This window comes from Balaenoptera acutorostrata, chromosome 15 (genome assembly GCF_949987535.1).
Source record: "Balaenoptera acutorostrata chromosome 15, mBalAcu1.1, whole genome shotgun sequence".
NCBI lineage: Eukaryota > Metazoa > Chordata > Mammalia > Artiodactyla > Balaenopteridae > Balaenoptera > Balaenoptera acutorostrata.
The window spans coordinates 53,461,900-53,479,409 of NC_080078.1; the positions used below are offsets into that span (position 1 = coordinate 53,461,900).

Sequence of the window (17,510 nt, forward strand, 5' to 3'; positions counted from 1 at the left end):
ACATACACTTAAGTGAGCCCACCTAAGATTAGCTGAACCTGGTCCAGATCAACAGAACTGCTCAGCTGACCAAATGACTCATGAACAACAATAAGTAGTTGATGCTGTAAGCCACTAAGTTGGGGGATTGTTTGTTATGAAGCAGTAGCTAATTGATACACTGGTTATAAACATCGATTTTGGAGCCAGACTTACCTGGGTTCAAATTCTGGCCCTGCCACTTATTAGTATTGTGATATTGGGCAAGTCACTTAACTGTCTGTCCCTCACTTTCCTCATCTTTATAGATGGGGATATGTATGTACTGGGGATCATAATATTATCTATATTGTAAGGTTGTTTAGAGGATCAAATAAGTTACTATTCATAAAGTGCTTAGAAATATTCCTGGCACAGAGTAAATTTGTGCATGTTATATAAATAGATAAAACATTTAAGCTTGTATAATACTACCAATAAATAATAATAACAGATACATTAAAACTTATGAAATCTCTACTCCATTCCCTCCAGCAGCTAGTCTGCTATGCCCTGTGCAGAGCAAACATTTAATGTTTGATGAGTAAATGTCGATCTTTATAAAATAATTGCCTCAATAATTATATACCATTTTAGCGATGCTTTTCAGGGTTCTGCAACTCTTGTCTCAGACTTGCCTTCTGAGTCCAAGGCAGATTTTACTGACAATGAGGCTATCCCAATGCTCTACTTTGTTGTACATTAAAAAAAATATATTAGGAAATGGCCAAGAGTCATTTGGAGCTCAATGTTGTGACATTTTGTTATGTAATTACAGACAGCAGATTGCCTTATGATAACATTTTTAGAAAATGTAAGATGAGAATGAAAATAATGACGCATTGTAACAAGTGGCTTTTAATCTGTCCCCCCAAAGCATCTTTAAAACACAAGTTCCAACACTTCTTTTGGTGATGGCAGAACTTATTTTGATTCAACAAACAATCCCTGTTTACCTACCACAGCCTGCTCTGCTCAGAGCTGATGGCATTGAGATGTAAGGGATGAGCCTGGGGTCAGTGGCGGGGAAAGGGGCAGAGTGGGGCGTAAGGAACTTAGGCCAGTGATCTTGGCAGCCTGTAGAACTCACGATGCAGAACTCTGTCTTCTAAAAAATGGCTACTTCGAATGGGGAAGTTCTGGTATGTTTGTGTTGTTCAGTTACATCCATCAGGAAAAGTCTCCCTAGAATCATTATGCCAAGGGGAGGGATTGCATATATTTTGTTCAGCAAGAGATTGCAAACTGGAGGCTTAGGGTCCAAATGGAGTGCATGGAAACGTTCACCTAACGCTGCCAGATTTTAAAAATAAGGAGATTTTACATTAATAAAATGGATCTCTTGCTTCAGTTGAAAAATCAGATTGGGCAACACTGGGCCTGCATTCCTGCTCTGGATGAGAACGGAGGGGTTTCTGCCTCTTTGAGGACACTCCCCTGTGACTCATTTAGACTTTACCTGTCTCAGTCCTGTAGGCATTTGGGTTTGCAGGAGACACTTGAGAAGACTGAACTATCATAGATGTTTGACCACACAATTCATAAAGGAAATGCATTTACATTGCACAGGAGAGATTGAAGTAAAGGGAGTGCTGGACAGAGCACTGGGTCATCAGCAAAGTTATCCATTGGCCTTGGTCCTCTGGCTTGAATACAGTGGGGGTAAAACTTCCCAGCCTCCCAGCCATAGGGGATGCCCGTGGTCACCAAACTCAGCTGCCGGGAAAACAGGGACAGAAGGTGCTCTTGTTCCATGGGCGGCTGATCTTGCCCATTTTTTATATCCAGGCAGGTTTCTGGAAACAGGTGGGGATGAATCAGAATCTTCCCAGTGTGACAGCTGGCTGAAATTAGCCCTCTGGAAGAGGATAGGGAAGAAGAAAATTTTGATGGAGGAAAGAATGGAGGTGATGGAAAGCCAGCTTCCATGAAGGCAATACTGTGTGGCTTCTTTTTGGCAACTAGGTGTAGTGCCCTGGGGGTCTCAGGCTGGAGGTGTATTCAAAATGAACCCAGCAAGCTTATTTTGTCTGTATCAGGTTTGCAGGCATTCCATGGGGCTGTGTGCCCTTGGGAAATCGAGTTCAATCATTAACTTGAATCAAGATGCAGGAAATAGAAGCTCTGCTTATCAAGGGTATGTAAGACAAAGCCCTTACATTCCAGAAACTGATATAATGTATGAATTCAAAGACATTTTTGAAAAAATAGATAAATGTTGAGGAAACACACTGGAAAACACTTTGTAGTTACAACTGAGGATCAAGAGATCACCAAGGTTTGGTGCTGGATTTGAGGTAAGCTTTGGAGAAGTGCTTGGTCCAGGGGTCCTGGGGATGCCTCCAGGCAGGGTGGACGGCGCCACATAACCCTGGGGGGTACGGGGGCACCCTTGGCACTGTACAGTAACAGGCAGTCAGTAGAAACGATGGAAATGAGCGAAACGGACTCGATTTCACGCAACAGGGCAAAGCGAGGCTGTGCCCAGACCTGGAGGGGGAGCTCCTGGGAGGGGCGACTGAATTCCAGCCAATTATTGCCTAGGCTGCGAGGAAAGCTGGGAAACTGACTTTTTGGTGCGATATCTCCCAATTTAAAACCACTGAGAGGCCAAAGCACATCTTCAGAGCGCATGTAGCCCAGAAGCTGCCCATCTGTACCCTCTGCTCAGAGGAGAGAGTTTGCCTGGTTTTCCGGGATTGTGTCAGTCAGCAATGTACCCAGAGCCACTGCTGGAAACGCAGTGGGCGGGGCCAACTGGTCTGCAGCCCCGCCCCGCCCCCCACCTCCTCGCCCCAGGGACCCAGCAAAGGTGGAGAGAATAGAGCGGGTAAGGAGGACCCTGAATGCTGGGCTAAGGAATTTGGGGCTCCTTGTGTAGACTGACCCTTGTCAGGGACCTCTTAGGATTTTCTGGAAACAGATTTTATTAATTTAGTGAGAATCTATAGTTGCAAATATATCTCACTGTTGCTTAAAATACGTTGCTAGCGAAGGGCAGTATATACAGATTTGAACTGGCAGTTCCCTATTGGAGATTGACCATAGAAGCAGCTGTAGATCACCGTGTGCCAGACACCGTTACACACGCCAGCTTCGTCTCAGCCAGACAGCGAAGGCAGCCGCTCAACTCCATTATACAGCAAAGAAGTCAGAGGCGTTATTAAAGTCTTTACTGAAGACTTTCTAGAAGCCACACCGTTAAGGGTGTGACTGGTGTTTGAATATATGTCATAGTCTAAAGTCTGAATTTTTCTACTGCACTAGTTCACCCTGTATTCTATGATAATAGCAACTTAAGGAACCACAATAGTAACTTACGTTACTGCGGAGATACAGAAATGTATAAATGTAAAGACCATTCTCAAAGAGCTTACTCTGTTGCACTAAAAAGGCATTCAGAAAAGAAAAAAAAAAAAGGCATTCAGGTATTAAAAAATAAATTTTTGATATCATCACTGAAAGGTCGAATAAGTCCCACTCTGTGGATATGTGAGATGAAATGCAAAAACCAAATTTCTTGCCCCACTCACAAGCATCAGTGGAAGTCAACACTTGGGACTTGCTTTCTCCCCAGTCTTTGTCCAAATATTCTTTTTTATGCGCTTGAATGAAATAAGCCTGAAATTCTTTCGCATTGCACTGGAAATTACAATAGAAACAAAAGAACTAGAAATATCAGTTTTCTCGATTTAATGGTGAGACTCTTGCGATCCAATTAAACAAATTTCAAGGAAAGAAGGTTCAGAAATTGATATTTCACTAGCACCAAGTTTTGCTTAGCTGGGTAGAGAAAAATCAACTACAGCAGAAGTAGGTCACTGCCCTCCAGTGGCCAAATGAAAGCATTACACTATTTTCCCTTCAAAACATGAAACAGTGGACTTTTTAAAGCCAAGATTTTATTAAAAATAATACTTATATCCTTCCTATATCAAAAATAAACAGAATGGCCTTAAAATATAACACAAGTGGATCAGTAAAAGTATAACTGGAAAGGCCATTTTTACAAGTTTTAGAGAAGGAGGAGATGCCATTTGGTATGCTAGTTGAAAAGATTCCTATCCCAGGCACTGAAAATTTGGATCTGATGATGAAGCAAGAGACAACTCAAATTTGGGGAATTTAGTGGGGTGGTTAAGATGGTGAGTAAAGGGTCTTCCAAACATCAGAATGTATTGACTGAGCTATTGGAGGTGTCGGTGTCCTGCCTGAGTCATCTAAAAAGTACAGTCCCTTCCAGGTAGTGGTTAGGATGACAGCATCTTTGCTCGGATACTAGATGGGTGAGGGCAAGGGCAAGGTCGTCAGTGTTTCCAGAATATTGAGGGCAAGACTCATAATTTCATCATGCAGAAATCCAGTCCACTCAGGACAAATGTGGGCAGTGGATGTGGCTTCATCAAAACTAGCCTTTCCCTTAAGAAAGAGCTTGCTTAAACACATGCACAACTGGTACCTTAAATTTATATAACCTGAATGAAATTAGATAATACATCTACCCCACATTTCTAAAAATTTCAGAACATTTCTAAAAAGTATATCCTGATGTATGTGTTCGAAGCAGTGAGGGATGAATTATGCTAATATTTGCAGCCTACTTTGAAATGCATCAAAAATCAGTTGCAATAATGAAAGGATAGAGGGATTTATAGATGGATATAGATGTGATAAAGAACATGCATCAAAAGTGGAATTGTGGAATCCAGGTGATTGATATACGGGTGTTCTTTTTCAACATTTGTGTATGTTTGAAAAGTTTTATAATAAATTATGACAAAACTCTGGTATTTTTAAGAGTTTACCAAAGTGAGTTAAAGCAAAAGACAGCTGTAAGGAGCTGAATAAATTCATCTGTTGACTTCAGTTTTTGTCACCATATGTGCCATCATACAAAGAAATCATCAGCATTCACATGGTATCTCTTTGTTGAAGCCTTAGTGACAGCTGCAAGTTACATGCATATGTGTAAATTTTTATTACAGTCTTTCTCCAGACTTTGACTATGAGAGCATCTGATTTTTCTCATCATTATATCTCTATATTGCCCAGCATGGTGACTGATGCAGTGTGTTAAAAAAAACTTTTATTAAATGAATGCATGAAGACATCCACAGTTTGTTTCCTCCTCATGTATAATCAATAGATGTAGTATCAGTGACAAAATCCTGAAGCTAAAGAACCATCTAAATGTTATGTTAAAAATTTTTTTTGAATGAATGAATCAATGGGTGAAAAATATGAAGAGGCTGCTCTTTCTGTGTCTGTGGCTAGAGAATCTGCATTTAGTTCATAATTGCAACAGCTTATTTAGAAAGAGATTAAAGGGTGACAGGGCATAGCTCTGCTGACTATTTTGTGTTGCATATGTTACCATTCCTACCAGCTTTAATTTGTTGGAAATATTTTGATACAGTCTCCAAAGAAATCAGCAGAAATGAATTCTTTGGGTTAGGCAGAAATCAAGGATTCCTCCTTTAAAGAAAACGTGGACCAAACACCCTTCACATTCATCTTTTGGAAATGTATCTTTTATATTAACTAAGCAAATCATTTGTCAAAGACTATCATCAATCACTCACAGAACAGATTCTGGACAATTCCCCAAGGAGAGTTTCTCCTGTAGCTCTTCCCAGATTCCTGAGATTGAACTGACATTTTAGAGTGGATGGAATTAATGGCTTTTCAGTTCCATGTGGGGAGAGCCAGGTGCTTGTGAGAGACAGATGTAGGGCTCCAAAGCATTGGTTCTCAAAGTGTGGCCCCTGGACCAGCAGCGTTAGCATCCCTACAGACTTGTTAGAAATGCCAGTTCTTGGTCCACCTCACACCTACTGAACCAGAAACTCTGGGGTTGGGCCCAGCAATCTGTGCTTTTATTAGCCATCCAGGTGATCCCGATACATACTAAAATCTGAGAGCTTTGCTACTCAAAATATGGTCCAGCCCAGCAGCGTCAGCACCACCTGGAATCTTGTCAGAAATGCAGAATTTTGTGCCCTGCTCCAGACCGATTAAATCTGAATCTGCATTGAAACAAGATCCCTGGGTGATCCGTATGCACATTAAAATTTGAGAAACCTTGCTCTAAAGCAGAGTGAAAAACTTTGTCATTTAGTCACGCTTTTATAATCCCTACGGTATTGGTCATGGCATGGATTCTGGATTCATCGCTGTTTTAGGCAGATGAACCCAAAGCCCCTCGTTAGACTCCATTGAAATTTTAAAAATTGTTATGGAGGAGGTTTTTAAAAGCAGTGGAATTGAACTGTTCATTGAGTAGTTTTAACTCAAGTGAATATATGGTCTTCTCTTGAGATCTCATTTAAAAAGACCCTGGTTCCTCCATTTATTGGCCATTGATACTAAGCAAGTCACTCTATCATTATAAGCAACTGTTCCCTCTTCTAAAAACGGGGACTATATGTTTGTCCTAGTTAAGGCCCAGTTTTACCCAGGGTATCCAATCAAAGTGCCTTGTAAACTCCAAAACTGTGTAGAAATGAAAGGGACAGGGTCATTATCTGAAGGCCATTACCTAAAAGGCAAACTTTCTCTTCCTATTTTATTGGATGCTTTAAAGTTCAGGGATGGTGAGAGACTATTGTTTCTGTAAGGTGGTATTTTTTTTTCTTTTCTTTCTAATTTTTTTTAGATCATAGCACATGTGTATTTGACTTAAACCTGGAATACTACACTTCTGAGCCTTCGCAGAAAATAAATTCATGTGACTCCATAAAAATTTTCTTAAAAATGACATGACATTACTTCTGTGATATATGTGGCATATTTTTATACACATGCAAGTGAAAAGTTAGAGTGAAATGGTCCTTGATCTATAATTTAAAAATATTAAAAGAGAAAATTTCTTAATTTTTTTATCAAACTATGGGACTATCACCATCATTATCAAGAAACATTTATTTACTGTATGTATTTTTCTAAGTACAGAGTTTTTTTGAGATATAATTGACATATAACATTATATTAGTTTCAGATGTACAACATAATGACTCCATATTTGTATATATTATGAAATGATCACCACAATAAGTCTAGTTAACATCCATCACCACACATAGTTACAAACTTTTTCTTGTGATGAGACCTTTTAAGACCTACTCTCTTGGAAACTTTCAAGTATACACACGGTATTATTAACTATAGTCACCATGCTGTACATTACACCCCCAGGACTTAGAGCTTTTTTACAAGCCAAAGTATAACCCCTGCCACCTCCCCAACTACCTCTAATATCTGTCTCTCTTTTATGTAAGTTGGTATTTTGCTAAATCGTTATTTGAGGAGGAAGAGAATCCAAAATGACCACTAAACCTCATCTTTGATTTTAGTGCCAAGTTCTTGGACAGTGGGTAAAGCGTCAAGCTCCCATCTTGGAAAATTTAAATGACACCCAAGGCCTTATTAAGTTTAAACACTCTAACTTTTTGAGAGCACCACCTTGGATTTTTTGTTGTTGGATTATCCTACTGGTAAAGTTCATACCATACCATAGGATCTTTTTCTTTTCAAATAATCAAATCTCATTGAAGATGCCCACAGTGCCATACACAGAATTAGGAAATAAATTATTTTAGATAAATTTCAGCTCACTTATAAGAGCATATGAATCTGACAACTTAAAAAAGTAGGCCTCTTGGAATAAATGAAATTTGAATACTACCAAACAGCTTTCTCTTTTCAACATCAAAAGGATGTGAAGACTACTCACACACCTTCACTTGTATCATGAACACACAGGTGATAAAGGGCCAGCAGGCAGTGTACAAACTAGCCGAATAGATCCCACATATATAAACCTAACTTACTGAAGAACAAGTTCTAATAATATCCAGTGATTTAAAGGGAAAAATCTTGACATTTGATTCAACAGAAAATTCAATTCAAAGGATTATTATTTAAAGTAAAGGTCTTATATTCTGTGGTCAGTCATCCAGGTGACCTGCTACAGCAGACAGAAAGATGAAAAAGGGCTAGTCCTTATTAAAGGTTAGTAGAACATTACAGTTTTATTATTGAGGTAGTGCGATGTGGTGTAGTGTAGACCCTTGTTACTCAAGGTGTGGACCATGGGACAGTGTTATACCATCACCTGGGGCTGGTCAGAGATGCTGAGCCTCAGGCCCTAGCCCAGACCCATGTTATTAGATGGGATCAGCATGTTATTACGATGCCTTGGTCTGCACATTAAACTTCTAGAAGTGTTGGTGTAGAACATGAGTTCTGGAGCTAGATTGCTTGGATTTCAATCCCAGCTCTGCTCCTTAATAGTTGTGTGGCACTGGACAAGGAACAGAATCTCTCAGTGCCTCAGTTTCTTCATCTGCTAAACGGCAATAAAAATAGTCGTTAAGAAATATGGATGTTTTAGGACTTAACGTGTTAATAAACATTAAAAGGCTCAGAATGGTGCCAGGTACATTGTAAGCACTCAGTAAAATGTTTCTGCACTCCTTGACGTGCTAAAAACAAGTCATGTTCAAATATTGCATTTGGAATATCACATAATATTTTGCAGTCAATACATTGGATATATACTTTATTCTCTTTAGAGGTGTATTTTAAAAATAAAAAATAAAAATTTTACTGATGTCTCATTAGTCATCTCTATTAACCACATTAAACTATTAGGGCTGTGGAACATTTTTTTTTTTAATTAAGAACTTTTGTAAAGAAAAATATATATACATAGAAAACATGCTAGAAGGACATACACCAAAAATGTTAACACTCTCTGCAAGATTACTGAGAGGCCTTTTTGTTTCTTTGTTTATTATGTTTTTAAATTTTTATACAATATTTTATTTAGAGAAATAACTATAAATATTATAAAGCCTTTGTTATGATTCAGATTAGGCAACCTTCTATGACTTTACTAACACATCATCCTGAATTGTGACTTTAAAAGAGACAAAATAAATCCAGCAACTCAAATCTCTGTTATCCCTTAACTTCCAATTATATACTGGAATTATATATATATTTGTAATTCTATCTATCTATCTATCTATCTATCTATCTATCTATATCACATGATCTGAAACAAATGTCTGCTGTTCAAAGCATGGGGGAATTTTCAACTTTCCTACTTATTTGGTTTGCAAAATACTCTATGAAGATAATTTATTAGACTGTTTCAATTCTGGGAATATTTTGTAGTCCAACAAAGTCTTTCATTTTCAAATAGAAATGACCTTTATAACTACCAAGTTAAAAGGATTATACTAAAAAAGTCTTTGCTGCTAAAATAGTGTCTCCAGTGCCTGCCATGTCCTAGATAGAATTTTCTTTTGAGAAAACCACAGTTACTTATTTTCAGTGGCCTCATTCAAACAAACTTACATTATTACAAGACAAGATAAAGGGCATACTGGTGTTCAAAGGTGTTAAATGACTTTCCTCTCTCAGCATTACATGGTTAGGGCAAATGATTTTTTTCTCAAGCTTTAAAAATGAGGTCAGTTAAGGGTTTAGACATTTCAAAGGAAAAATTTGTATTTTCTCTATTGCCATATGGAATCTATGTGATTCAGTGCCTCTAAAATTATTTCTAAAATTGAAAATGTTCAAATATTCTTTGAGTTTAATCAGCATTACTGAAAATCCTTATGGCCATCATTTTTAGAGGAGAAACAAAAATAATGTTGACCTAAAATTCTACTTCTGTATTTTTATAACCATTAGTATTACATTCTCCCCAAATAGCTTTTTTTTAAAAAAAATTGAAGTATAGTTGATTTACAATGTTGTGTTAGTTTCAGGTGTACAGCAAAGTGATTCAGTTATACATATATATGTATATGTATATATATATATATATATATATATATATATATGTTCTTTTTCAGATTATTTTCCCTTATAGGTTGTTACAAGAGATTGAATTCTCTGGGCTATACAGTAGGTCCTTGTTGATTATCTATTTTGTATATAATAGTGTGTATCTGTTAATCCCAAACTCCTAATTTGGAAGTAAATTCATGTCTACCATTAGGCATAATTTTCCAGCCGTGTAAAATTTCCCTATAATACTGCATACAACAGAAAGCATTATTTATAAAACTTTCCAGTCTAACTTTAATTTTCATCAGAGAGGATGATATGTATTTATTGGTTCTATAAGATATGATGCCTGCAGTGTAAATAAGAGCCCAGAAAATTTTACTCTGATGTTAAATAGTTTTCTTTTTTACATTTCATTTTCTCTCATGTTCAATTAACTCAACATCTTAGATCAAAAATTTCTAGGGGGCTTCCCTGGTGGCGCAGTGGTTGAGAATCCGCCTGCCAATGCAGGGGACACGGGTTCAAGCCCTGGTCTGGGAAGATCCCACATGCCACGGAGCAACTAGGCCCGTGAGCCACAGCTACTGAGCCTGCGCATCTGGAGCCTGTGCTCCGCAACAAGAGAGGCCGTGACAGTGAGAGGCCCGCGCACGGCGATGAAGAGTGGCCCCCACTTGCCGCAGCTAGAGAAAGCCCTCGCACAGAAACGAAGACCTGACACAGCCAAAAATAAAAAATAAATAAATAAATAAATAATTAATTTAAAAAAATTTTTCTAAAATTCTATACAAAAAACAAGGAAATAATCATAAATGTGCTCAAAAACATATTTACGTGATGTTTACTGAAGATCTGTTTAAAATAGTGAAGCATTCAAAATATCCAACAATAGGAGATTGGAAAAATAAATTATGTACATATGTATGATAGAAGATTATGAAGTTATTAAAAGTCATGTCATAGAAGAATATTTTAAGACATGCAAAATGTTTGCATTAAGTGAAAATAAAAGGTTAAAACACAGATTGTGAATATTATCCCATTTTATGAAAAAGTACTAATTGTGCATAAAAAGATGAGCTACATATATACCCCATATTTACAGTGTTATCTCTGGGTGGCTTGGGTGTTTGGATTATAGGTGAATTATTTGGGATTTTCTTTTCACATTTTTATTTTAAAAATTTTCTATGATAAGTCTAGTTTTCTTTATTCTTTTGGAATAAGAAAAAGATGATTTAATAAATAATGTCAACTTTAACGGACTTGCTATTAGTTATAGTTACCCAAACAATTTTCAAGGTTTTTTTTCTATACTGATAACTCTCCATTTTTCTCATCTGTTTCCCTGAATTTATCCTCTGAATATTCAAATGAAATATGAAAATAGCTAGTTTCTATCACTATTTGTAATATTGCTGTCATCTCCAATAATCATTAAATTCTATTTCAGTCTACACAGAGGCTTCATATTTTTAAACTTACTTCTAATATTTCTAGACCCTTCCTTAATTATTCTTTGCATAGTGACATCTAATTTAGAATAATACACCAATTATTTTGGGAATATGTATTATAATACATAAATATACAGAAATAATAGTAATGACTTTATGGCTCACACTACACACCAGGCACTGTGTTAAGTACCTTATGTATTGTAAGAAATCACAAAAGCACTTTGAAAACCCTGTACTTTAAATTAAAGACAAAAGAAAATACCAAATAACTTGATGATCATCTTCTTTTTTAAGTGCCTTATTCACCTTTAATCAACATGAAATTATCTAGAAACTTTCCTCTGAAACAGCAAGATGTGTTCTGTTTAATGTGGTCACAAAATAAGGTGCTGGTGGTGGCCACAGAATGCCAAAAGAGAATGAAATACGAAAAATTCAGGGTATCATATAGATGCTTTGGGAGATGAGGCTGAACTCCATCAAAGTGGTTTTCCAATGTGCTCTTTTCTTCTCCTGAGGGGTGATGTTATGTAGGCAAAGCCAGCAACGAGATGTGGTAATCATGCTTCACGCTGTGCCCAAAACTAGAACACCCTCTCACCTCTTTCTTTACTTCTTCTTCATCTTCCAGCGTCAAAGCTGCCAGTTGTTTAGCTCTCTGCTCCATCAGATTCACATATCGGATTGGATTTGACAAAGCTTCAATCACATCTAAATAGGGAAGAGACATTTTAGATCCAAGGTCCTGGAGATATTGATTATCCACCATCCATCAATCCATCCATCCATTCAATCACCCATCCATCCATACATTTGTTCATCATCTATTTACTTACCTATCCATTTACTGATTCACCATCCATCTTCCATCCTTCCATCTACCCATATGACTATCTACTTATCCATCCAACATTTTGGAAATGGACAAGAGTGAGGACCCTTTGCTGAACCCTCAGGAAGAGAGAACTCAAAGGAGGTCATCTCTGCGAGCCAAACTGGACAAGCTCCAACTCAGGATGCCTCAATGCTCCAAATTTTATAGTTTATTTTTGAGTGTTTCATCCATTCCAGCAATGGCCCACACACCTGTCTTAATAGGGCCAAATGGTGTTTCATAATGGAGACATTTCACATAAAAAGACTGCTTTCCAAACTGTTGAAAAACTCAATGACTTGGCAATATGGGTCTCATTTGCACATGATACTGTCTAGCTGGAGTGAGTTATGGCTGCCATCTTTAGATAAGGCATGTGCTCCAAGATTGCCAGAGTCTCCACCACTCCCCAGTATCTTGCACTCAGGCCACTTGACAGTATAAGCATTTAAATTTATGATTCCTGGTTGACATCTTCATAAGTTAATTCCTCTAATTTAGGATTTCACCCATGGAAAGGATCAGGGTTCTAAAACTGGCTGAAGGCAAATTCATTGCACAGGCCTAGATAGACTGTATAGTATCAGATAGCATTGGTTAGAAAGTACTGGGCCCATGAGAATAATATTACCCAATGGATAAAAATGGTCAATACTTTATGGGGACTTAAATTAAACTAAAATTTATTCACAAAGGCTTGATCAATTTACCTCTAAACATGCATACAAACATAGAGGTAATTCTGAGGCCAGAATCTCCTGCCTTTGTTTGGTCCACTTTGCTTTCCACTAAGTCACAAAAATATGGATGACCCCAGATGGAAATATCCTTTTGAGTTAGGTTGTTTACCTGCATATGTATCTGGGACATAGTCCTTCACCTCTATGTAGACAAAGAGAGCTGGCAGCATCAGAGGCTGGTTCCTTTCATTCCTCAGACAGATGTAGTGATAGCCTGGAGGGTGACATCATACCATGCATCATATTTTCTTGTAACACAGGAACATCTATTTGACATGTGTGTTTATTTTAGGTGATTTTGGGTGACAAACAGCTCACTTCTTTCTCATTTTAATCATATGGTTTTGAGTGGTAAAGTACTATTTTTCTCATCAGACAGGAAAACAATGTTGATGCTGATTTTTTTCCTTTCACCATGTTTATCCCCACAAGAGAGAATTTGAAACCATATGTCATACATTGAATTATTGGTCCAAATTTATCCCTTGTATGTGATTTCTTGACTTGGGGCTTAGCCTGCTTTGGACAATGGGATGTTAGTGATGTGGTACAAGCAGAGGCTTAAAATGCACTTGCAGAAACAGGTGTTCCCTTATGTATTCCACTGGGCTGCCATGAGATGTCTGTGGGCGCCACTGCTCCTTCAGCTGGGGCCCCTGAATGAGCAGATGTGGGAAGACCTAAGCCCAGCCCAGAGCCTAAAGCACAGCTACATGGCTGAGACTTGCCCAACCCCGCCACACCACAGACCTGTGAGCATGAAGATAAAACACTTGTTATAAGCCTCTGAATCTTCAGATAGTTTGTTACACATAATTAACTGGCAAGAGTTGACTTGCCCACTGATCATAGCATGTCACAAAAACATAAAACTGCCAGATTTAAATACTTAAATTTATAGTCCTTTTTATGTAACAAAACACCAAAGCAGCAAATAGCTTCCTAGGTCATTCTTTAACAATCATGTAAGGCAGTGATTGTTTTCTCGACAACTTTGATAAAAAGTTTCTCACCACGCTATCCATACCTGGTCGAATTGCTTGTACTGGCAAGATTCGGTGACCAATAAATTTACCTCCTTCTTCATAAACTGCTATCCTCAAACAGGCCAGAGAAGGAAGAACTACCTATAGGACATTAACAATACATGTGGTTACAAGAAGGAGCAACTGCAAGAAAGAATTAGAAAGGTATTATTTAAACTGGCCCCACTTTTCCAAATCCAAGAAGTTTCTACTGAGCAAATTGATAAAAAGTTAAGTTGTTGGTCTATAATTTAGATTTTCAAAAAGAGAAGGATTACCAGAGATATGGTAATCTATGTTTCATCACCTTGTCCAAATGAGGAATCAACAAATAGACCATTTTCTTTTGACATGAACATTCACAAGGTAGACATGACAAAAGTTCTATGTTTAAATACAAAGAGTTGGTGGTTTTATCACCGTTTGAGCATTCACTATTATATTTTCAAAGCAAATTACTTTTATACTTTGGGGGAAAAGCAAAAATTAAAAAGTAGCTTTCAAGGATAACTTTCAGAATGGGATTGATTTATATATTTGTAAATTCCCAAATTAGCCAAAAGTATTGCTCACTTTTTTTCCCCTCAGTGTAAAACATATGGAGTACACATATCCCATGTCAAGAACATGAGGCCAATTGTATCCTTAAATATTTATTTCTTTGGTAACATAAACAAACTAACATTTATTGACTATTTTCAGTGTGTTCGATATTTTCTAAATGTTTTCAGTGTATTAGGGAATACTTATAATAATGCTATGAAGCAGACAGTATTATTAAATCCAATTAGCATATTAAAAAAAAACCCTGGAGCACAGAGACCTTTACCATAGATATTCTCTCCACAAAAGACTGCCTTTGTAGATATTTTGGCCAGATAAAAGCAAGCGGTATGGTAAGTATCCACTCTACTTTCTACTGGACTTAGCATCTTCCTTTGTGTGTGAAGCATGTGTGAAAAAGATTTGCTTTCTGGTGAAGGCAGAGGGAAAGCCCAGTTGAATATAAAAGATTTTAACTCTATCAGACAGACTCCAGACAAGCTACAAAGAGCAGCACCAGTGGCTGGAGATTCTATGGAGTTTAATTAATATACTTTTTAAAGGAAATATGGACTTCCTTTCTCTTGGCTACCATATTATTCTCTACTTCCCACTCTACTTCATTTGAATTATAGTGAAAACATATCATTTATCACTTGTATTATGAGAGGCTATGAGTTAAATTTATATGTTATTCTGGCCTTCCAAATGAGGTATCCTAGAATTAATTGATTTACAATGTAATTATGAAAAATCCAAAAAAGTGACTCATGGAAATCTTGAATAGTTTTTAAGATAGCTTTGAAAATGCTATTGCATTATTAATGTGTAAATTCCCAAATGAAGCGACACATAATTCCTCATTTTACTTTTTTCCCCAGTGTAAAACACCTAGAAGATGCAGTAACATCTCATGTTAAGGACACTAGACCAACCTTTTTGAACACAATGGGTTCTTCTTCCCAGACAGGATTTACAGCATTTCCTTGTGATGTCTTTGTCTTAAATGCCTTCCTCCTTGTGTCCACAGGCAAACCAAACATATCCACTTCCACATAAGTCCCGACTTTCTTATCAGAGAGAAACTGACCTGAAATAATCTAGAAAGTAATAAAAAAGGAACTCTTGATAAATGAATAACAATGATATAAGAGAATACTTTAGGGAGGTACAAATGCTGATGGTAAATGTTGAACCATAATCAAAATAAAATAGAAACCAGAGTACAAACGTGATTTCTTTTATGGTTAAAGAATTTGTAGAGGAATACTGAAAATGCTGAGGTTAGAAGTCAATTAATAAGACAAAGTTTTATAGGATGAAATAAATGAACAAGTATCAAAAGTTTGATGAGATTACGCCTTTGCATTTGAGAGATACCTCTATTAAACGTTAAAGATTGATCTGTAGAGCCTTTATCTGAATATAAATGTTTTTCTAATACTTAAAAATGTTATAAGAGAAAAAAATTCTCATTTTAGCATGATTGTAAATGAAAATAAAAGGTCATTTAAGAGTACAAATTTAAAACATAACACACTAGAAAGTCTAGCATTTAAAAAACTTCCTCTTGTTCATAAAATTCAACTTGAAAGAGTGGTTATAACATCATGCTATTCCAATTCTCAAAGCTGTTACACTTTAAATAAAAAGCCACAATGATGATAAAAAAAATACTGAAAACAAATAATGACCTTAAACCATTAAGCCCAATTTATCATCACTCCTAACCTCACCTGGTTAGCCATCCACACAGTTGTGGGTATCCTTTGCCTAGCTATAAAATTAATGAATATTGTGGAGTTAAATGAGATTTTAAAATTATATGTTCATAAAATGTCTCCCACGTCTGCCTCTTTTTCTATCCAAATTTTCAGACTCTGAGGTGTCCTCTGCTTTAACAGAGAGGGGAACAAGAAAGCAAGTGCTGATGGAGCAGACCCGGAGATCTGATCTGGCTTGTCTTGTTGACAGACCTTTGCTTTCTGACCTCTGGTTGGTGAAAGGGGACAAAATTACCAAGATTGTGGCTGGGCCAGAAATGAGACACAATGGTGGCCTGAGGATGGCCATCAGAGGCTGAGTGAGGCCAAAGGTGGTCAGAGGTACCATACAAGATAGAGAGAAAGCCATGAGGAAGAGGCTGTCTGAATTTACCCTGGGACAACTCATTTCTCCTGAATGTTCTCTTTGCCTGGGTGCATGAGACCTGCAGGCAACAATCTCTTTGTTTAATTTCAGGTTCTTCTTAAGAACAACATAGCTGACATTTTACAACATGTTTGAAACTTCCAAGTTAAGCAAGTCACAATGGGAATTCAGATGCATCAAAGATGTTGTGTACTTAAGATTTTGATTAAAGCAGAGTCCTCAACTAAATTAATGACACTGAGCTTCAATGTTCTCATCAGTAAAATAGGATGATGGAACACCACTGGAGCTCACAAGTCCATTTTGGCACGATAAAGTTTATGTCAGGGGTTCAAAACAAAGTTAGTACTAGGCGGAAGTGAGCCGCATCCTGGCTCCAGATGTAATGTTGAAGGCAGGACTCAGCTGCAGGTCTCTGATGCATCATGGCCTGTCCATTCAGAGGACACTGACATCTCCAGAACACTGTCTCCATTCTGTACTCAAGCAGCAGTGTACACCTGCCTGGGACTCAACTGTTTCCCCTCAACTTCTCTATGTCATTGTTTATAATCCTGTCTCTATGTCATTGTTTATAATTGCTTACATTGTCATGGTGGAATTTTCAAGAAAAAATAAATATGCAAGCAAACATATAAAACAAGATGAGCTGACAAACGAGGACAAAAGATTATTATTTTGTCAAAATATTTTTAAGTTGACCCAACTATAACTACAATTGACAAGGATTCTAAAAATAACATTTTATCAGTGTGTGATACTTAAGAGTTTATCTTAAACTTGACAGGAATTAAACAGCCTCTGCTGAAAACAATTTCCTAAACTAAATATAATCCTGAAGCTCTGATTCTGCCAAGTTCACTCTGCAGATATACAGTGTGAAATAATTTCA

At 37.2% G+C, this 17,510-nt stretch overlaps 1 protein-coding gene across 6 annotated transcripts in view; it reads right to left on the reverse strand.

Moving 5' to 3' along the window:
* The window catches only part of PLCB1 (phospholipase C beta 1), a 697,632-nt gene that overhangs the window by 105,520 nt on the left and 574,602 nt on the right, over nucleotides 1-17,510 (reverse strand). For all 6 annotated transcript variants that reach the window (XM_057529141.1, XM_057529138.1, XM_007165239.2 and 3 more), the window contains 4 exons: nucleotides 15,403-15,567; nucleotides 13,927-14,026; nucleotides 13,009-13,113; nucleotides 11,887-11,996 (listed from right to left, as the gene is read on the reverse strand). In XM_057529141.1, the coding sequence (XP_057385124.1) occupies nucleotides 11,887-11,996; nucleotides 13,009-13,113; nucleotides 13,927-14,026; nucleotides 15,403-15,567 (480 nt within the window). The remainder of the gene's footprint in view (nucleotides 1-11,886; nucleotides 11,997-13,008; nucleotides 13,114-13,926; nucleotides 14,027-15,402; nucleotides 15,568-17,510) is intronic.